A 23,064-nucleotide genomic window follows, 5' to 3' on the forward strand; every position below is an offset into this window, starting at 1 on the left:
ATCCCTCACTTTGTATTAAAAGTTCAAATGTTTTCTAATTTTAGGGAGTTACTTTTTTTGGTGTGACCATGTAGTCCAAAGGAAGTTCATTATCTTTGTCATCCATGTCATATTTTGGTGTGGCAACTGAGCTTTTGAGCAGGAGTTTATTTTTCTTGGTTACAGTCGTATCAGGTAGCCTCAGGATGTGGGTGTGCCGAGAGACATACCTCTCCGTTTCCTCTGATCCTGCCCTTGGCTTGGAGCTTTCCCATCCCCCACAAATGATAACCATGATCTCCTGCCCCTAACTCGGTGAGCATGCATCCCACCTCTGCAAGCTTCCCGCAGGTGGATACGCTCGCTCGTGCTTTCCCCTATGCGTGCCTGCCCGCAGCCATGCTGCTTGACTTCCCCCCCGCCAAATTTTAGCATAGGACAGTATGCCAAATGTCAGGGTATAAAACTTCGTGTGCAACATAGCTCTGCAAAGGAGGAAAAGGAATTGTCTCTTGACTCTGCTTGTTAGCTAAAAGAGAAAGAGTGGGATGTGAGTGGATGTGCTGACCTCTGCATGAGGATGTGATTTGGCTCTGGGATCTTAGGAGGGACCAGATGAGCTAAATGAGAAAATAAAACTGATACGGAGTGGTGCCTGTGGCCCTTCCCAGGAGTCATGGGATATCAGTAATCTATTTTCCTTGGACAGAGAGATCTTTGAGGGAAGTGGTGTGCAAAATAACTCTTATTCTGTGTTTGCTTGTTATGTTAGGTGCTAGGTTATTGAGTTAAGGAAGTACCACAAAGATGTATTTAGATTAATACGGTTTTTCTGAAACTGCAGAACTTTTTGGGCTTGAACAAGAGTTTGGGAACTGGTTTAGCTTTTATAAGTGTGTAGAAAGAAGAGATGTGTTAAAAAAACCCCCGTCTTCTTGAATTATTTAAACTGACTGTGTATATTCCATGTAATTATTTAAAAAATATTTTTGAACGCTTCAGATTTTTTCAATCTCTTTGCTTACTTGCTGCTACTTTGGTCCCCTCAACTTCTTTATTGCATTTAACTTTATTTCCATGATTCATCTAAATGAAAACTGTATTGGCCATAAGATATATCCATAAGAGGTATTATCTATAAAAGATATATTTATCCATATGTATGTTATATATACATATTTTATACATGTTGGACTTGGTAAAATATTTTGAACAAATTTTTTGTTCAAAGCAAAACCTTAATATGACCTCTATGCTTTGTGCTAAGAAACACAACTGACAAAGAAGTAGTGACCCAGTTTTTCTAGGTAATTCTTGTTACCTTAAGAAGATGGAGAAAATAGTATTTGAAAACTGATGTAATGATTTTTTTTTTTAATTTATTCACAGTGATTCTTTTTGGTTGGGGGAAGGGAAAACTGCAGTTGTACTGTATTGTAAAGCTTTTTTTACATGCTATATTTATCATACAGTTATTAAATGCAGCATATGCACCTTGCCAAGAATTGTCTCAAATGTCCCCTCCTGCACAAAATTTTAGTGTGCTGGAAGCTGTCTAATGTGTTAACAGGAAAAATATTTGTACTGGTTTCTCACAGAGGCTATAGTGTGTGCCAGTAGTGGATAATTTAAATTAATGTCTGTGTATGGTATGCTGCTGTGTTGTGTGGGAGAAGCCAAGTTATTTTCTGAGCCTTGTGTGACAAAGGTGGGAGGCCTGTGGTAGTGGCAAGTTGAAGGACTGCATATGGAAAGAAACTAATAAATCAAAAGGGCTGAAGGGGAGAGAGAAGGATATGTAAGAGGAATATATAAGAAGTAGGAGGAAACAATCAAAAGAAACAAATATGAACTAGAGAGAATGGTCGTGAAAAGTTGGGAAGCTGGACTGAAGGGGGTGTCAGCAAGCAAGACACTTGGGGATTTTGAAAGAGGACAGGAAAAATCGTTTAAGATTTATCCCAAGGTAAGTACAGAAAACCAGTACAGTCTTGGATATGCTGTGTTACTCTTTAATGATAACGGCATTATCATTTAATGGTGGCGTGCTGGTCTCTGTTATAATGTACTGCCTTAGGACTGTGAGGCCCAGGAGGTTATTTATCAGGCTGCAGCACTGCACATCAGCATGCGTTAGTACAGTATGTTGGTACAATTTGTGCAGTGGTGAGATAGAAGATCTTCGATTTCTCACCCGCATCCCTTTCCTCCTCTCCTTTGAAGGTCAAAAGAGTTTATTAAATTGTGGGTGTAAAGGCTAAATCACAGGTGTGAAGAAGGAAATACAGAGGGTACAGAGGGAAAGGGCTGCAAGGTGAGAGGCAAGGCAGCTGCTGGTGGGCAAGTGGTGAGGGGGAAGACCCTGGAGGGAGGGAGCGTGGTGGTGCATCCATTGTGGTTGTGCCAGTGGGGACACAGCAGCTCCTGGCCCTGGCATAGCTGAGCCTGGGCTTGACTGGCGCGGGCACTGGGGAGAAGGGTTAACTGGGAGCAGCAGCTACCAGGCTGGTGAGAGGCATGGGCAGGAAGAATTTTCAGAACATGATAAAACAGAGGCAGGGAGGGAAAGAGACTGTTTTCTGCTGAAGTGATGTTTGCTCCCTGACCAGCAGCTCACCCAGATGGAATAGGACAAGTATCTGTGGCTGCAGAGGAAACCTGCTGGAGTGTGCTTCCCTCCGTACACCTGCCGTGTGCTGGGGAGAGGAGAGCTCGCATCCAGACATGAAGGGGTCATTGCCTGTCACAGGCAGGGAATCCTGGCTCATGCCCTGCATTGCATGGGTATCTCTGAATACAGAGGAAGATGGATTGTTTTATTAGGTCACTGACAGTTTTATCTTCTTTAAGTTTTACTTCATATAGAGGTGTCAGTTTTTGAACTCGTTCCCCCCAGTATTAAAATTGTGTTTGTAGTTCTTTAAAAACCAAACAAAAAACCCCATCAAAACCCATTGACTTTTATTCTTGTTTCTGTTGCTCCAAAACATCATTGTGGTACTTCCATATTATTCCATAATACTCCATAGCAATGTTTTGTACTACCTTACACCATGTTATTTCAGTATTTCAAAAATTGTATTTCACAGAGAAGTAGGAATTGATGTGTACTTTGTCAAATCGGCTATTAATTTTTTTCCCTGCACTTTCCAGTTTACTTGGCATCACCTGGATCTACCTTTTCTTTCCTCTTATTTTACTTTGACAAGCCAAGTTTAAGACTTCAGGTATTGTGAAATACCAGCTGTTTGCTAAGACTTGTGATACGTAAAATGCAATCTGAACTGACATCTCTGTACTAAGGTTTTGAATGTTTATATTTAGGAGAAAGATGTTCCCTTAAAGCTCAGTGAATGCTATTGGCTCCAGTTGAACGCATTGTCAAGTGAGAACATAGCTTTTAGAAAAATATCAGTCATTGAGCCTTTCTTTCATCCTATATTAAATAACAATAGTGAATGTCTTGGTAACATAAACACTGAAGGACTATCAACAGGATATTTGATTCTTTATATATTCAGAACGTGAAACCTTAGTCACAAATAGTGTAGTACAGTGGTATCATAGCAATTTGTATAAAAGCCACTCGTGCTATTTAAAACACTCTCGCAGACCTACAGGTATGAACTGATGTAATTGGGAAAATAAAGTTCAGCTGTCTTTGTATTACATTCCAAAATATTTTGGGCCTGTAAATTGCCTTTACAGAATTTTATTTTATAATTGGTTAGTAGGCATTAATTTAATCTGTCATTACCTATTTTTCACTAGTTTTATCCCTCTAAAAATCTCTTGAAAGTTATTTTAAATGATATAGAGAATATGGTATGATTGCCTCGCAGAAGCAAACAAAATGTATATTTGACGATGTTGTTATAATCAAATGTTTTCTGAAAAAAACAAAACATAAAGCATTTCTTTTTTTAGAGCATTTTTTAAACTGGTGAAACTTAGCAGGACAAGATGATTTGTATTTCCAAAATCCTTAGATATGTCCTTTAATCCTGACACCATCAAATTTACCTATTTGTTTCTGTGTTGTGTAATGGTATATACTGTATAATCTATACTTAGGATACTTTGTACCATTGCTTGTTCCTACATTCGCATTGTTTCTACAAGGAAAGAAGCCTTATAGTCCACTAAAGCAGAATGATTAGAGCTTGGCCCTTGAAAATTTTGACTGTCAAAGTAGCGTCACTTCACTGTTATGTAGGAATTTGATGCTAAAAAAAATTAATGCATTGTTTTGTCTGCCCACACTCTAATAGTGTAATAATGACAGCACCATCACAGCCTCTGTAATTCCTTGTGCTTTGCTTGCATGTTGGCAGGCAAGATTTAAATTATACTTAGATATTTCAGTGATTGACTTCAAATTCCCACCAACTACTACCCCATGTAGCACTGATGCCTTGTATCAACTGATAAAAGGCCGTGAGGGCCATGCTATTTTTCCCTCTGAATTCCTCAGGATCTATGAGTAAATATGTCTGATTCCAGTGCAGAGATGGTTAAAAGTAGATGGAGGACCACACCTTCACTGCAGTAACATGCCTGTCAGATTTTAGGTGTCTCTGGATGGAGGTATGGTGATGATATAGTCCTACGATGTGAACTGTGACTCAGGGTAAACACCCATTAATCCTACTTACCTCTGTAGGATTTAGATCAAGCTTTGAATTTCTTTTGTCTGGAGAATAAGTGAAAGTAGGAAACACCAGAGAGAATGTTCAAACTATTGCTATTGCCTGTAGCTTCTTTTACTCTCAAAAGAGGAAGACTGAGTCTCCCTGAAGTGCCCTTGCAGGATGCTGCCTTTGGGCTCATGGTCAGTTGGTGTCTGGTTGGTTGAAAGGGGATTTCTGCCAAGCTTTAAAAACCTAGCTTGTATTTAGGCAGATATTTTGAAAATCTCTTCATGCTACTTTATGGATCAAGTTTTGCATTTCAGAGCAGTACCGGTTTTGCTAAATTGCACCAAGTTGCGTGAGGAAATACTTAAGTTTCACTTTCTCTTAGTGGATTACCCTCCATGCGTGTGCACAAAGTGACGCAGGATTTCAGGTTGTGTCAAATACTTCTCTGAATTGGCAATTGCTTTTTTTTAAATATTGTTGAAAATTCCTGCTGAGCTTTGATTTCACACCTTCCTTTTCTCTTATTTTTTTGTGGATCTTGCTTAGGTTTTGGGATGCTTGATACAAAGTAATAGTTTTTGGGCCTTACCCAGAGGGCTCGTTTGGGCTGTGAGTGTGTCCTCTTAGGGCTGTTTGGCTCTAGTGAATTCCTAGAGCATTTTCAAAAGTGGAGAATATGTTAAAACCTTAAGCGGTCTTTAACAGGTGTGTAAATGTACTGATGTTTTATGGGAGCCCTAAATGGGGTTCACTTGAGATGTTTTGTTTTGAGTTCTGCCTGTTCCCATTATGTCCTGATCTTCTTTTTATCCATCACGAAGAGGGCAGTGTGAATTGACCCACTGCTTTGCCTTGATGTGAATCACTACAAGTAGTCATGAGAAAGTTATTCAGGGTCTGTGTTCATTTAGTTAGCAGTTGTGGCTGGCAGCACTGAAAATGGTGATGCATCTTCTCTGTGGATTGTGCTGAGGCCACTGATATCACTGTAAAGTATGCTGAACAGATGGCAATCTTTGTAAAAACTGAGGTTTAACTCCACATTTGTTGTTCTCAGTGAAGCCTTTAAGTGATATTGTTGGTTAGAAGGACTGTGCCTTAGAAAATGCTTGTAGCTATTGTCTCTGTGCTGTTGCAGGTTTTATGAAGTGTTATGGAAATGACTCCAGTAATCCTATTGGAATGCCTCTATAGTTGTATCGGAGTCCTATAGACTTCCCTTCTTGTGGAAGACCCTGGTAAATTGATTAGATGAGATGAAAGCCTTTGCTGACTGGGACCCGTGTGATTTGCATGAGAATACAGACATGGTGATGGGAGAGGATGTGGATGTAGGAATGGCTGAACCATGCTGGGAACAGGGGGCTGCTCTTCATAAGACACTCCTGAGCAGCAGACTGGAATGTGTTTCAGATTTGTGTGTCTTCCCAGCTATGATTGCTCAGATTCATGGATCCCTGGGGAATCTGCTTAATTTAAATTATCTGCATTCTCTTTTCTGAGAATTTAGGTTTTTGTAGCTTGTATACCCCATAGCACATCATGTTATTTCAAGAGCACAAAGCTATAGCAATAATAAATGTAATGTGAATTTTTTTCTAGTGTTAAAAATACCTATTATGAAATGAAAAACATCTCTTGCAGTTGTGTGTGGAGTTCCCAGTTACAATGACAAGTAATCCCAGAGATTGGTTGGTTTTTTTTTGTTTTTTTTTTTTTAAGAAATTGTAAGTTGTTTGCCATGGCTGGTGGGAGGAACGTAAGAAAACAACTGCTAATTAAAAAATTCCTGAAACAAGAGGGAGTGTATTTAGTAATGTTTTCTCTTAGCACACCTTGCTAGGAATAGGCCTGAGGAGCAGATCCTTCTTCTATCAGTATTATAACAGTTGCTGTGAATTCATGTGGCCTCTGATTAGCAGGGAAGAAAGGCTGAGATGTGCTCCTTTGGGACAGAACTGGTGTTTTATGGGGTTTCTCTCTGTAGGTCTCCTGATGGTGGTTGTCATATTAATTAAGGACTTGGTCTTTCTGGCTTAGAACTCATTGCCATTTCTATGCTATGGGAAGGCAGATGTGGGGAATGGTTCTCTAAGTCTTAAAAACGGTTTTCAAAATTTGTGGTTCAACATGCAGGACCACAAATATATTTTGCTAAAAGGTTTATGTTTGGAAATAAGACTCCTAAGTGATGTATCTTTTTCATTCCAGTGAGGAACAGTGATTTCTTCCAACGTTGTTTGTAAAATTTGTGGTGGAGCAGGAAAATTAGTCCTCAAAATGTTTTGCAGGAATGCCATTCTTGAGAGATGTTCTTTAAACTATTTGGAAAAGCAATGCAGGAATATTTAGCTTTTCCTGTTTTGTGCTGAATATCATTAGAGTTTGACCTCAGAATCCAGTGTTTCAATAAAGTCACGTTAAAGTTTAATGAACTTAAAATGCCTTTCATCTTGATTTGAAAGAGCAGCAGATTTTGAAATGTTAGGATTTCTGTAGAATACTTAATTTTCCTGTCAGCTCTGTTAGTGACAACCTCTTTTCAATTTTCCCTGTTTCTCACATTTTTCTACCTTCATTCAGGTGGTTTGATCTTATCCATCAGAAACCCAGACTGCTCTGTGATCAGTAAGAAGTATTGCTCTGACAGGTCTGGGCTTTCTTTTTCAAAAATTTTTTTTTCTTTCTTTCCTTCTTGTCTTTACTTCTCCCTCATTTTGACTCATCTCAGTTCTGCAGCTTGTTCTGTGCTTGTGCTCTGTCCTGTCAATCTGGATTATATTACTTTCACCTTCTCCAGTTGCCTTCCCCGTCCCCTCATATTTTCTTCTCCCTTCAGTGCATCTGTTTCCTCTTTCACTTCTTTCCTGATGCTCTTTCTTCCTTTCAGCTGTTTTTCCTGCCCTGTTGTCTTCACTGTTCCTGTTGGCCTCATCCCTCCGCAAATCCTCTGAAATCTGTTTCCTACATGGATGAGAGTGTCTCCCCTCCGGAAGCTGCTTCCTGTGTAGGTGAGAGTGCTGGGCAGGAAGGCTCAAGTGGAAGTTATGCTGTTAGGACCAGTGAACACAGGGGTTTCAAGGGACCAGACAGTGCTTCAACAGCAGTTGCATGTTGGGCTGTTTTAAGCTGCTTTTCAGTGACTAATTTTCATAAATTGTGATTGCTTTGAATTTACCCATTATTTAAAAAATTCTGCCTCCGTCCTGTTGCAGTCAGACGTTTCCAACATACGTGAACGTGTCCCCAAAATTGTTTTGCTGCTTGCTACAGGTGACAGGGCAGACCACTCTAGTGGGGAGCAATGAGGATGAATGCTAGTGCTGGGAGTCTGCAGGGTGAATCAGCCACTGTTGCTAGAAACTTGTTCTTTTCAAAGGCAGCATCACTTGATTCCTGCCCTTCCCACCAACCTCTGAAGGTTTGTGCCACAGTGTCAGTGCTTGAGCAATAATTTTTCTGGGGTTGTGCCCTGAGGGAGCAGGTGGGGATGGGAATGGTAGTTATTTTTAACCACTTTTCAGATTGATTATATATGTTGCTTGCAAGGCAGAAATAGCCAGCCCTGCTAGCCAGCATGCTCATCCTGCAGCTCCCTTGTGTTGGGCATCAATCTCCATGGTTTCTTCCTCTCTTTTTCCAGTAAGCTCCACTTGCTCTTCAGGGGCTGACAGACATGATAATTTTATTTCTGCTTCCCAGGCTATAGGTGAGAGAACTATTTATACTCAAGGTGAAACAACCACTACAACTAAGTATCTGTATTGTGAGATAAAAGCATTTGCAACACTATGGTGTCCCTGAGGGATTACCTTGATAGCTAATGGAAACTATAAATCAGGTTAGATGGAAATTTAAGAATAACTTTATCAGAGATTACTTAGAAACTCTTTTCTATTTTATTCAGACTACAGTTTGTTTCTTCAGGTTTCTGGAGTTATGCTTGCTTGCTTTCTGTGGATGGACACAGTTTATAGGCCTGATACAATTCATAGGCATTGCAGGCAGAGAAGGAGGTGATGCCCGGCTGGGTACTCCACCAAAGTCTGTGGATGTGCTGTAATTGAAAGCTCAGTAGGGTCAAGGTGTAAATGGTCAGTAACTGTCCTGTAAACAAGCACCTCTTGTCTTGATTTGTTCACATCATTTCTCCCCTTGTGAGGGTGAAGCAGTTCAATATTACCGTTTGAGAGGTTTTTTTTTTTTAAGGCTCTCATGGAACTAAATTAAAATTTTGTCATGCAGTTCCTGGTTTAATGGGGAACATGTATTTGAAGAATAATTATTGTGACATTCATCCTACTATGCTGGCTGATTTTATGGTTTTACATAATTTGAAGTACTAGAGCAGCATTAAACTATTTGTTTCATGATGAGATGCTGATGAGAATTTAATTCAGGTCAGCGATTTTTTTTTTTTTTTACTTCAGTATTGGATCCTTCATAACTTCAGAATCATTTTCCTCACATGCCCCTTCAGAACTGAAATATATTTCGAGGAAGGAGGTGGCTTTTGCTTAGTTTTCTAGTTGCATCAATGCCTTCCATCATCAAAGTTTTCCACTGTAAAGCCTGGCCCACTCTTTTGTGCTTCCTTCAACTTTATTCTCTTTTTGTAGTTGTGAGAGTGATTTTTAACTAGATAAATACCTTTAAAAATTTGTTGTACTCTTTAATTTAGTCATATTCTTTTTCCAGCCATTATCATGTCTCTGTATTCACTTATCGATGTGCTTAGTTTTCTAAGTCTCTGTCTGTGCAGGACAGGAGTGACTGTGCTGTTTTACTTCTCTTATGGGGATGCTGCCCATCCTGTATCACCTACACCTTTAGCCTGTTTCACTGAATTCCTGATGCTTGCTTCTGTGGAGTTTTCTCATTTTCAGTACGATTCCCTTTTCCTGTAAACAAACATGTTAGGCGTGGGCTATCACATTGTGAAGGTATTTCTGCATTTTTGGGAAGTAATGCTGTACCCTAGTCTGTGCCTCTGTGTGTTTTTTTTTTTTAAATATTATTGATAGAAAGTTTGTTCATGTCCCAGGGGAAAGTAAACTAGGGATCTTGAGTGGCTACAGATTCACTGGAAGGACGCATGATGACCAGGTACTTTGTGGGTTTTTCTGTAAACATTAGACAAATTATTTCAGTTATGTCTACTCCCTTAGTATTAATGATAACACACTGTTGGTTGCCTTAGGATGATTAAAACCTTCTTTGGAGGTAGAAGTCTTCCAAGAATTAGAAGGAAGGAAGAAATAAATGAATGGCAGATGTTTCCTTTTTTTCCAGCTGGCTTTGAAATGGGTATGATTTTTTTTTTAACTCATCAAAACTCAAGTTTTCAAAACAGTAGCAGCTGACAAAAGGAAGCGATTTCCATGTTGTTGTGTTAGGAGGTCCTTGGATGTCCTGTCCGTGTTCTTCAATGTCCTCTTGCATTCAAGAAATTACCATGTTTAGCAGACAGACTGGGCAGTAACTTGACTTGCTTTGACAGAAGTAGAGATAGGACAACTTACTTTTCACTAGTTCTCTGCAGCTGTCAAAAAAAGAATAAAATCAAAAATACTGTCCAGTGGCAAGGCATACTGGTGTTAGAAAGGGAATTTCATTTGAACCAGAGGATCTAAGACTTATTTTCTACTCTAGCTCTCTGATGACATTATAGAGTTGACCTCAAATCTGTTACTTTCAGAAGCAATCGTGCTAATTGATCTCCCACAAAATGTGCTTTGAACATATCTCAAAAGTTTTAAAAGTTTAAAATCTGTTGAAATTGAAACTATTTCTTGCTGGTTAGATCTAGTGTTTTACACAAATGAAATAAAATAATCTATTGTTACATTTATCACTTATTGCTTACACAGACTGATAACTATTACCCCTGATATCCAATTTGATATTTCTGCTTGTTTTTTTACTTAAAAAATAAATTCCATGTAGAGAAGTTGCATCCCTTAACTGTGGTGTTGCTGTCATAAGTGGATAGGGTGGACATAGTAAAAAATAATATAGAAGGTGGACAGTTTCTTTGTTCCTCTGCCATCCTTACAGAGTAATTTTTTCTGCATTACAGAGAACAGACCTCTACGAACTTTAGTTTGCATTGCTGATTGCTGGCAGTGTTACACATTTAACAGGCTTTAGCAGATGTTTGGATAACTTGTGTCTCCACAACTTAGACTGCTGTCCCTTTCTGCCCTGAGGAGACTTTTGAAGCAGGTGGGAACGCTTGAGCAGAGTGGCGATGGGAGAGTTTGCCAAGAATATGTACAAAGAGGCTCGCCTCCCGATGGGATGGCCTCTGGCTGGTAGTGGATCTTGATGAAGGTTTTGGTAGACCTGTGAGTCATGTTTAGAGGATGTCAGTTGTGCGTGGCACAGCCGTTCTCAGCCGAGGAACAATGAGTCACAAACTTGTGAGTTTCCAGTCCTTGGTATAGAAAATACCCATGTAGCTGCTCTTGTGGTTTCATTTAGAAGTAAATGAGCAGTGCAAAAATTAAATAATTAGGCTTTATGCTTCAGATCCCTGCTGTATACTGACTTCTGGTCTTTTTTTAAAAAACACATATTGAGAAATAGCATATTATTGTCACAAATGGAGAAATGCTAGTTTCTGAAAAAAGCAAACAGGATCTTAATACAAATATTTCCTGAATAATACAGCCACAAAACTAGTTGCAAGGGTCTATTCTAATTGTTTTGCCTATTTACTCTCCTGCCCTTGTTTCACATAACTTCACCTCTGATCCATTCAGAAGGATGTTGCTGAATAATTTTTTCTGTCTAGTTGTTCACACTATATTATCTTCTTTCAACGAATCGAACAAGTTTGTCTTTTGTTACAGGGACTCTGTGCTGCTATTCTGCTTATCTGACTTACACCGCAAGGTATTCTTGCTTTTTATTGTGTCCGCTTGTCGGAAAATCGCTCTTATTACTTGTCCTGTGCAGAGAACTATCTCCATAGAGAGGCAGAGAAAGATCTGTCGTCGTTATAAATTCCCAGTTACAAATTGCATATATATTGAGTTTGTTATTCTTTCTAATCTCCACCTGCTTTGTTGTCTCACCAAGCTATTATGCCTTTTAGAAGACAGTAACTGGTCCATGACTGTATTGTATTTTACTTAGATTTCATTGTATTTAGTTGAATAGTCTGTAGAACAAAATAATACTAAACAAAATCTAGGCTTCCTAGACATTTTTACAGCTTAGCTCCAATGTTTGCATTCAATATGTTATTTAACAAAACACTTAAGGAATCATTTGTGTTGAAGTGATGCTCTGTTAGGCAATTTAGTTAGCTGATGCTGGTTCAGAGGTCTGAAAGTATGTTATAGCAGCTGTTTGTATTGCTTTTGTATGTGTTCTTTTGTGTAATAGGTTTAAAAAAATATTTGCCTACAGCTTGCAGGCAGATGCTTTCACTGCCGCTACGTTATGTTGCTATGTTTTCCTTTATGTATGCATCAGTGCCAAGACCAGTAATAGGTTACTGCTCATGCAGATTTTTTTTTTGCCATGACAAGAATGACTGTTGATTTTTCTGTAGATTTGTGCAAGTAGCCAGTATCTTGCTACAAATTGGCATGCGTTTTTTAACTTAATTTTGTTGATGATACTAAATTTAAGATGATAGGGATGTATTTATAAAACCAAGTTAAATTCTGTGTCCTGGTAGCATACACTGTTACTAAAATAGTAAATAATTAATTTGTTCTATGTGTATAAGCACTTTATGATTTTAATAGGATTAATTTTATGAATAGAATAGGCTGGATCCAGCCCTCTTCACTAAGTTCAGAAGACCAGCAAAGCACTGTGTGAGGACCTCCTACATTAGTGGTTCTCAGGTCCCCTCTATGGTAGAACAGTTCTGGCACTGATGTGTGTATTATTTGTAAATTTAAGAGGGATGAAGATATGAGCATGAAACTTACGGTAACCATTTATGCAGCCTTTCAGGGATGGGGAATACCTTTTACAGGTGTTTTTAACAATGGTTCAGGAAATTCGCTTTTCGTGAGGTCACCAATATATGTGCAGTGTTGTTCTGAAGTCATTCAGCTGGAAGTCAGTAGCTTAAAGACTGGGATGACTTCTTTAAACTACTTTAAAATTATCCTTAGCACAGTTCATCATCTACAGACACATGGAATAATGTGGCAGAACTCAAAGCACATTGTACTTTTATAACTGGAATTATTATTTTGGTAGAATATTCTGTAGTTCTTTTCCCAAGGTGATTGCATAGCAAGAGAGTGAAAATACCTGGTGGCAAGATAGTTGTATATGATAAGGTATTGGTGGCAGAGTACCCCGGGTGGTTAAGTGGAGCGCTGTCATGCGTGACATCCCATTCTGCCCCCTGCTCTGAACAGCTGCTCCTGGGCTTTATCAACACCCCTCGATTTTGTAATCTATATTGCAGGTACTGCCAATACACAATAACAATAAACCTTTTTGCCAGTTTGCTGGTTGCATTTTGCACTGCTGAAGGATTTAATTATGGGATCTGAGATGGTGCACTGGAGGCTGTGTGGAGGTGTTAACCTTGCTCTGCATCTTGGGCTCCATGCTGCTCTCTTGTTGAAAAGGCAGCTTTCACGTGTGGTCTTATATGATCTCCCATGGACTCTAACTGTTAAAGACTGAGGACCAAATCTTTTAACAATTATGTTGGGTTCTTTACTGAACCTGCCTTTATGTTGGTTCTAATGAGCTGTTTGAAACAGCCATCTATATTATGGTAACTTAAGAATAATTTTCTTAATTGAATTTGAGAAAAATGTGATATTAGTATCTTAAGACTCAGCACATAGTATGGCTCAGTAATGCAGACTTCTCATTGGCGCCCACGTACTCCATTTAAAACACTGATTGTACTGTAGCAAATTGCTCAGTAGACAGAGAGTCAGGATAATTCTAACTTATACTCTGCTGCAGAGCTTTCATAGTATTCAGTTTATTCACCATTTGATTGATTGTTTTGGGCTATCTAAAAAATACTGGCTTGTGCTCTAGAATTTTAATTTTAAATTTTTTTTTCTTCTTTTCATAAATATCCTTCCTTCTCATGAGACCATGCTCATGGTTATGTTTTACTTTGTGAGATGCCAAATTGACATCCTTTGAAATAAAGTTTTGGACTGTTTGTCGGTGTACTTCGAATGTTACTGTGAGGCAAGGCATCAATACAATTCAGCCATGACATAAAATGGGCCACATATAGAGGTGACAGTTGAATTTCCATGAGCATTCGCTCATTTGCCACTGCTGAGATGTTCACAGATGTTAATTCATACTAGTGGAAGTAGGTGTTTATGTGATTTTTGACACATATCTCACACAAATTTGGGCTGCCTGCAATGATGCCTTTCATTTTGGCAGACAGCTGGGGTGAGCGAATGCAGCTTTTTAGACAACAAGGGCCAATGATGATGTACAGCTGAAACATTTTACATCAGGTTTACCTTTCATTGTTTGTCAGCCTTCTTAAGGAAAGAGACCTGTGGCAGCTTCATAAGGAGTCACATGATTTTAAGTTCATGTTGTAAATTAATGTTGCTGATGGTAGAATTTGTTCTAAAACTTAATGATTCTTGCATTATATCGATATTTCACTTTTAATTCCTTAATTAGGAAGGTTACATGTCACTGAAGAAATGGAGTGCAGTTTGCCTAACACTGGCTGGATTTCAAAGTGACCCTGTGTGGAAAACACTTGTGGGTACAAAGACACTAGTCTCTACATTTTTAGAGTTGTATTTTAACTGACTTTTCCCTCAGAGAATTTTTGGAAGTTGAGAACTATTAAATGTTTTTGTGTCCTGTTTATCACAGGAATTGCAGTCATGGATCAAACCACTGTTTCATCTACTTCGATATCTCATCATCATCCAGACCAGGTTCTTCAGAGATCTGTGGAGGGTGTAGTACCCAAGGGTTTTTGCAAAGTGTGTTTGCAGAGGCTTGTTTTGTGCCCAAAACATTCATTATGCTATTATGCATTACGCTTATTATGTTATTGCAGCCTACTGCATAAGCCACAGTGCTCCTGTATTATGTAGTTATGGTCTCTTGTTTTAAAAATGATGTAATAAAATGAGAAAGGTGCAGGAAAGGGCAGTAGAGGTTTTCAAAGGTATGAAACAATAAGGAACAGCTCACTAGAAAAAGATTTTTCAGCTTTGAAAAGAGGCAACATAGGGGGAGAATATGAGGCCTGAGGAAAGAGAAAATTACGTCCTGTCCTTTCCAGTGTGGAAACAGAGGGATATCCAATGGAAGAAGTAGGTAGCATGTTCACAGCAAGCAAGAGGTGATACTTCTTCACCAAACTGAATTCAAGTGTGGTGTTCTAGTTTTTTTTTGGTTTTTTTTTTAAAAAACCAACAACAACAAAAACAAAACCCCAAACTTGAAATGGTGTGTGGTCTCTGTAGTAGCTTTTAAATATTTCCAAAAACCTGTGTCATTAACACTGAAAGTGTTTTTAACTCTCATTTAAGGTAATGCAGTACTACAAATGACTGAACCAAATAAAAAACAGTCTTAGAAATCTAAATACATCTTTCCTCTGAAAGACTTGCTGTAGTACGTAAGATAAAGCATCAGAGTTTTAGAACATTGTAATTATTTATGGAATAAATGGTATTAAACAGTTTTCCTCACTGTAGGTTGAACGACATATATTTATTTTACTTGAAATATCTATGTTTCTATACTTAGTGTGGTTCCTGCAGGTCCTGGGGTGACACCATCTGTTTGAGAACATGTTCTCAGAGGCGAGGCGTGTGCTGGCTAAAATCACTGTCTGCGTGGAGTTGTGTATTTAAATCTCATTGACAAAATGAATTGTAGTATAGTACCCGTCTGCTTTTAATACTGCTTTACCTGGTCTGTGTTATCTAGAAACATTAAATGTTTGTGGAGTTGTATCACCTTAGGCTTCCCATTTTCCTGGTGTGGTCAACGGAAGTCTCTGAAGGTCTAGGTGATCCAGGCAGCAAGGTCTCTTGAACTTGCATGAATGTCTGGGCTGAGGCCTCACGTGACGAGGGGAACGAACGGCCTTGTGGTTCCCCTCACTGAGCCAGGTATTTCGGAAGGTTATGGTTTGTGGATGTTTGGGATGGCCTGTCCCATCCTGGCCAATTTTATCAGCTGCTTAGAAGTTGTTTCCTAAACCTCTGAAGTATAAGGCCTGCTGGGGCGCTGGAGGATTTTGCATCCAGTCGGGTCTTTTGTCTTTATTCTGGCTAGTGTTCAGCCTGTCTGCGTTGTACGGGTCCTGACAGGCTCGCCGGGAAGTAGTCGGCGAGGTTTGGCAGGGTGGGTGGCTGCGGGAAGGGTGGCGTGTGGCCGAAGGCCTCCAGTGGCAGGTGGAGGTGAGCTGCCATGGCGGAGGCCGGCCTAACTGCCTCCCTCCCGGCAGGTCTGGCTGTCCCCGGGGCTGTCCCCGGCAGCCGCCTCGCGGGCCCTCCGTAGCCCAGCAGTGCTGCTGGGAAGGTCAGCAGAGCAGCACAGGCCGTGGCGGTCAGCGTGCTGATGGTGTCCTGCCTCTCACCACGTCAGTGCAGTGGCCTAATGACTGGAAAAGGAGGAGGCCCTGTTCCCACCCTGCCCAGCTTTTTGATATGTTAGGAAGAGGAGTCGTTTTTCTGCAGGTTTATAAATAAATTTGTATTACTATGTAATGTAATTAGATTACTTATACAGTAATAACCATTTATTTGTAATGTAGTGGAATCAGTGTTCCCTATTTTTAATCACATTTAGAATTCGTCTTGCTTTAATCTTTACATATGTGCTGAAAGCTTATAGTTTAAGACATTTCAGAGGTGAAATCACCTGAATACATACATTAAAAAACCATTCAGATAACAAATTATTTTTTCCATTAACAATGGAATAGCATGCGAAGGTAGCTGCTGCTTTTTCTATCCAGTTACTGTAGTTTAGGTGGTTACACAAATTTGTATTATAAACTTGTATGACTTTTTTTCCTCACTGTCGTGACAGAGAGCAATACAGATTTTAGGGCCATCCTCCTCTTCTTTTACTTCAATATGAGGCAATGGGGCAGAAAGCCCCTCCTACAGAGTAGGACAAAACCCCCTTGTTAAATAGTTAAAAGTGTTGAGCTGTTTTGCTTTCTGCCTTGGTTTGATTATTTAGTTGTTAGAAGAGCTCAACACTTGGTCTGAGCCTTGGCTTCACTGAGGACAAAAATGCAGGTGGAACATCTGGTGCTCGCTCAGTGAACTTTCTGCCACACCCTAGCCTGGGTCCTTTTATTTTACTACTGAACAGAAAAAGATGATGTATCTGGTACCCATTGCTCTACTTAAAATTGCCTGTGAATCTGGGACCATGTCCTGGTTTCAGCTGGGACAGAGTTACTTTTCTTTCTAGTAGCTGGTATGGTGTTATGTTTTGGGTTCAGTATGAGAAAGATGTTGATAACACACTGATGTTTTCAGTTGTTGCTAAGTAGCATTTACACTAAGTCAAGGCTTTTTCAGCTTCTCATGCCCAGCCAGCAAGAAGGTTGGAGGGGCACAAGAAGTTGGGAGGAGACACAGCCAGGACAGCTGACCCAAACTGGCCAAAGGAATGTTCCATACCATGTGATGTCATGCCCAGTATATAAACTGGGGGGTGTTGGCCTGGGGGGATCGCTGCTTGGGAACTAACTGGGCATCGGTTGGCGAGTGGTGAGCAATTACATTGTGTATCACTTGTTTTGTATATTCCAATCCTTTTATTATTATTATTGTAATTTTATTATTGTTATTATTATCATTATTAGTTTCTTCCTTTCTGTTCTATTAAACTGTTCTTATCTCAACCCACGAGTTTTACTTTTTTTTTTTTTTTTCCCCTCTCGATTCTCTCCCCCATCCCACTGGGTGGGGGGAAGTGAGTGAGCAGCTGCGTGGTGCTTAGTTGCTGGCTGGGATTAAACCATGACAGACCAGTAGAGCAAACTCTGGATTTGCTTTTAATAGATTATTCATTGTTACTGGGAAATGCTCAAATGCAATACATGTTGTAACAAAGACTGCAGAAGCATCTAACTTTCTCAGCCTGGTAAGTAAGATGGAGCTCCATGCAAGTGTATGATTAATTAGAGCAGTTAAGAGTTTGATTTCCTTCCTCAGCTTTGGAGATCCAAACTGTATGGCATTCAGTGCATGAAAGATGACATTTGGTGCCAGGTCAATATGTTGAAGCTCCAGAGAATATCACAAAGTGTATAAATGTAGTCAGTCCACTCTGTGACCACTGAGTTTTCACTTCCAGTCCTGCAAATTTATTGTTGGAGTTTGTTTTTCATTCATGGCTGTTCCCACTGGTTTGTGGTTTGGGCTTCTGGACTTAGCTGTTCTACTTAATTGACTTGCAATCCTTGAGAAGTGTTCTCTGAATATAACAGAAACCCCTGTCCTTGCCACAGAGAACATGGTCTAATAAACTGCAAACCTGAAGTGACACACCAGCAAAAATAGAACAGTGGATTTTTAAAGTAGGTAACTAGATGACAGCTGTATTCGTATTTGGCAATTGGTAGAGAGCTGTACTTACATCCTTAAGGTCTTGCTAGGAATTTATTCCATGATCATAAGAGCTTGGAAAAGACTACTCATATGCAATTCAAGAAAAAATTTGAAGTATTTAATGAATCATGTATGTTAACACTAATGAATGTTAATAAGAATATTGTTCCTTCCTGTGAAATCATAGACTTAGTATGTGATCTGTATGATCTGATGACAAGAAATAGAAGAGCATAGGAGTTGAGTTATTTGGGTTACGTTCACCTCTAACAGACACTGACTAACCCTGTGAAGATTCCACCCCCCCACACACCTGTTATGTTGAATTTCCATGCAGGATTCACTGTGGACAGCTTTTGAGACTTTTTGAAGTGCTTAGAAGAGAACAAGCCAGTACATGCTAACTTAAAAAATGATCTTAAAAAATCCACACTGTAGGTCTTTGTAAAGGAATTACATAGTTGAGATCCAGGCCTGGCCTTGTGTAGGGCCTGTGTCCAGGGCACTAGGGCCTCAATTCTTCTGGTGTTATTACACCAACATGAGAGACTTGTAAAAACCAAGCATAGTCACGAATAAATAAATAAAAGATACTAAGATACAATGGAAGCAGTATCTTAGTGTGCTGAGCTAACAACATGAAACAAATGCATTGGGTGTTCTCTTTAGCACTGATGTGAAGATCTGTATTTCATACCATAGCTGTAAGGTTTTTCTGTTTGTTTGTTGTTTTTTTTTTTTTCCCCTCTGATCATGAAAACATTGAGTGCTAATTTGTTTGAGGTTTTCCATTCATTTTGTTGTTTAAGTGTATCAGCTGTGCTGTAGACTTTAGGGTTCCCCCCCCCCCCCATAAGTTTAAATACATTAGGTAGGTGTAGGTTTTGAGGTTTCCGTGTCTATAAAACAGTTTCATGCAACTGCTGGTACTTCGTCAACTAAGTTGAAATGTGAGTGATTAGAAACCCAATGTTAGGACCAATGACAGTACATCCAAGTAGAATATCAGTGTCCTTTACAGTTCTGCCTCTTACAGAAGCAGTTTTTCATGTCACAATTGTAAATACAATTTACAGCACAGTGACTACTGTCTTACTTTAAATGGCAGTTTCATAAATAGGTTTGCCTGAAGCATTTTAACACCAAAATTTTAACACACATAATTGTCTTGTGTTTGGCTTTTATTTAATGTTTTCCCACAATTTAATCATTAGCGAGTCAAGTCCCTTTTTTACTTCAGTGGTCTTTCCCACTGGATCTTTCCCTCTGTTGGTCTATTTTGATTTTCTTTTTAAACTTTTGTTTCACTGTGTGTCTGTCCCTTTCCTGTTCCTTTTCCTGTGGTCCTCTTTTCATTTCCTTGCTGCTGTCTTCCTCCTATTCTTGTTCTCCTTAGGAGTGTTTTCCATGTTCCCTTTGTCTTCCTTCTTTTTGCATTTGTTTGTAAGACACTGAGATCCCTAGTGAAAGGCATTTTAAGGATACAACTTTGGGATCTAAGACAGAGCTAGTCATTTGGAAAGGTAACTGAGCACAGGAACCCCCTAACTAATCTCTGTGTGCTTTGCATGCTCACTACTGTGTTCCACCTGCTGTTCTTTTTGACAAGATACTGCAGAATAGACTTGTGAAATCTTGCTAGCGGGGAGCAAAGGGCTACTCAAAAAATTGCCCTTTGTAACAGGATGTTGTCCTGAGCTCCCACCCATACCTTTTGCTAAGTACCCTTTGGGAATTCCTGTAGTTGGGGCTCTGTGGTCTGAAAATTCCCATCTGGTTAGTGACTGTGTGCTTTCCCAAAGCTCTCTCTTATTTTTCATCTTGCAATAAGTAAAGGATAAAAGGTTTCTTGCTTCTTCAGGCAGCCTAGTGACTCCTGATGCACATGGTAGGATGTGGAAGGTGTTTGCTGAATGTGTTCCAGTGACCATTGACTAGAAGTTGCCACTTTCATGGCTTGTAGGAGTTCTTGACTTAAGGGACACATAGAATTTAAATGCTGCTTTGCCGCCACTTGCTTAACCAATGCTATAGTGCTAGCATAGCCAAGGAGAGAGTCAGGAATGTGTAACAAGTCCTGAGCTTTTTTTTTCCCTGCCTTCTGTTCACTCCATATCATTACTAATAAAAGCTGAGCATCCTTTGTGCTTTCTCAGCTTTTTTTTCAAGTTTCAGTTTCCATTTTCTTTCTTTGAAGCACAGAGAAGAGCAAAAGTACATAAACAAAACTTCATACTCAAGCCAAAATGCCATAGACACAGTTGAATAGTAGTCAGTTAGGAATTTTAAGAGGAGCTTTTCTATGAATATTTCATTACTACATTAACTGAGCAAATAAAGAACATGCTATTAATATTCATACTGTGTTAGCAGTGCTTCAAAGGAATTTAATAGGTTTTATAGTTCATACAGTATCCTATGCGTTGTGTAGGCCTTCAAAGAATGCCCACATCTAGTAAGCTAATAACACTATAGATCTCCCTAGCTATACCTTAATTCTCTGAATTAAGAAATGTCTGTTGTTCTTTGCATAGCACCTTTCTTAGCAAAATTCTTAATAGTTATATAATGGTACCAGTCTTGCATGTTTTGTAACCCAAAAATAGTTCTTAAGCAACTATGCAAAGAGCCAAGGTATAGGCTCTAAGCTGCTGAGATACTGATAATGAGCCTGCCTCTTCCAGAACTCAGTGTGGTGTCTCCTCCATCTTTATTAGTGTATCTGCTTTGTGACCTTTGGAGAGCAAAGTTAGGTGGTATTTAATATTTGGCTTGTTTGCTCCTGCTTAAAGCTTTAAAAATATTGATCATCCGAATGATGGAGATGGTTTGCAGAACAAGAGGCCAAATGCAGAACCTAAAACTGAATTCCTTTGCTGTGAGTGACATGTTCTTCCTGTGTGTGTTAGTTTCTTTTTTAAATGTAATTTGCAAGTTAATAAGTTTTATCTAAGAGTGAGAAAAAGAATAATGCTTACTTGTGGTGTTTTGACACTTAAAACCAAAAAAGTCTCTGGAGACAGCCTTGTAGCTTTCATTGCTTACTGAAAATAGGAGCACTCATCCTTGCGCACTGACTTGGTCTTTAAATTCCTTATGGTCCTTTTGCATTGCCTACCCTCAGTAAGGCTCCGATTTAAAGATCTTCACAAGAAAAGTGGCATGCATAGGAACAATAGAAATGTTAAAACTTCCATTCTTGACTCTGATATTGCTCTTTTCCTTCTTGCTGGCTTAGGAAAAGGCATTAATAGATGTTGAATTAAGACTTCATCAGTGGGTCTGTACTTAATTCACTTAGAAATCCTTCCAGCTATTTTTTACTGCATATAGTGATAATTACTCCTGTTGGCAGAGCAGAACTAATCTAATCTGCTTTGGCTGCTGAAATCTGTGAAGGAGCCAGAAATGATTTCTGTGTTGAATTGTTAACCCTGAACGTACAATTTTGTCAGTACCACAGTGGGCCCCTGCTTTGTGTGAGTACCTAGCAATCTGGTGTTAATGAACGTACAGATATTAAAAAAAAATATCATGTAATCTAATAGAGGTATAGCGTGCTCTTGTTTTGGTAACCCTGCTTTAGGGATTGGTCTGTCAAAGATGGCATGTGTTGGGGAACTGTCCAGCCTGGTTTATGGAAAGGAGCCCTTGATACATGAGCAGCTGTTTCTCTAAGTACCTAATTTTCTTCCTGTATTGGATGTGGCTGAAAGAACTTAAAGGAAGCTAGACAGTTCCTGTGTGCACACATGATGTAGGAGCTGATGAAACCCTTGGGTTTGTATCTCTAGTTACTGTTGCTTTTCTATGTATATAGGTTTAAGGTACAACTTTGGTCTTGCTGCTGTATGGCTTCTCTATGGTCACAGCATCTTCACTTCGTGGCTGGAAGAGGTGATGGTGCTGTTCGGTCACAGTAGGGAGTTCTGGATATCTCTCTTAGATTTGGACTTTGCAGGATTCAAACAGTGTTAGTGTGGAATTTGTGTTACTCCTATCAACACAGTTGTTGCAACAAATACTGAAACAAGTGAGAAGAGAAAAATCTGCAACCCTCAGGGCGTTAAGCAACTTCTTTGAAGGAAACTTGGAGGAGACAAGCTCTGTTTCAGTGCTTTCTTTCACTGAAACAACTTGCACATACCAATCTTGGTGACAGAATGTAGAAAAGCAATTCTTCCAGTTAAATCCATTATGGCAATTTTCAGATTTCTCCTCGTGCTTGAGAGCTATAACTGCATGATTTTCCTTTTTGTGTATATTCTCAGGAACAGAGTGGAAATCAAAATGAGATATTCTCAATTAATCTGTTCTCATCAGCATCCCAAAAATGGACAGGAAAGGTCAGGAGCCCATGTTTTGCAGTAAGTGCTGAGGTGTAGGAAGAGCATGTAAGTGTTATGGTAATGGTCTGTTCCTCTTCTATTCTTCTGCCTTCTATTCTTGTGTAATTCTGCTTTTATAAGACCATAAACAACTAAAAGAAATATCTCCCATCTTCACAAGCCTGTATGTGCCTTCTTGCATGTAACATCAGTATTTCACAAATTAAAAGAAAGTGACTTTGCCTTCTGAGATGCATGAATTGAAGCCAAATTTGCTCATCTGATTACTTCCCTTTTATATACTTGTTTTGAATGTCTGGCCTTTCCCTAACTAATTTTGTCATAAAATGTTTGCTGTTACATAAAATCCCACCATTTTTTTGTTTATGCCTATAAGGCTGTTTAAAGACAAGGCAAAAGTGGTGCCATTTAGAAGAGGAATAGGAGGGGAAGATTTCTGGACTTTCCCTGATTGACATGCCTTATTTCACCCACAGGAGGCAAAGTGCATTTAGTGGACAATTGGCTAAGCAGAATACTACTTTT

General features: G+C 39.3%; 1 protein-coding gene across 1 annotated transcript in view; it reads left to right on the forward strand.

Moving 5' to 3' along the window:
* Positions 1 to 1,840: 1,840 nt before the first annotated feature.
* VAV3 (vav 3 guanine nucleotide exchange factor) overlaps positions 1,841 to 23,064 on the forward strand; it is a gene marked incomplete at its 3' end in the record, with an annotated part of 139,773 nt that continues 118,549 nt past the window's right edge. The window contains exon 1 of the mRNA XM_010563444.1: positions 1,841 to 1,945. Coding sequence (XP_010561746.1) covers positions 1,841 to 1,945 — 105 coding nt within the window. The remainder of the gene's footprint in view (positions 1,946 to 23,064) is intronic.

The sequence above is a fragment of the Haliaeetus leucocephalus genome, unplaced genomic scaffold, assembly GCF_000737465.1.
Source record: "Haliaeetus leucocephalus isolate CR32 unplaced genomic scaffold, Haliaeetus_leucocephalus-4.0 Scaffold166, whole genome shotgun sequence".
Classification (NCBI taxonomy): Eukaryota; Metazoa; Chordata; class Aves; order Accipitriformes; family Accipitridae; genus Haliaeetus; species Haliaeetus leucocephalus.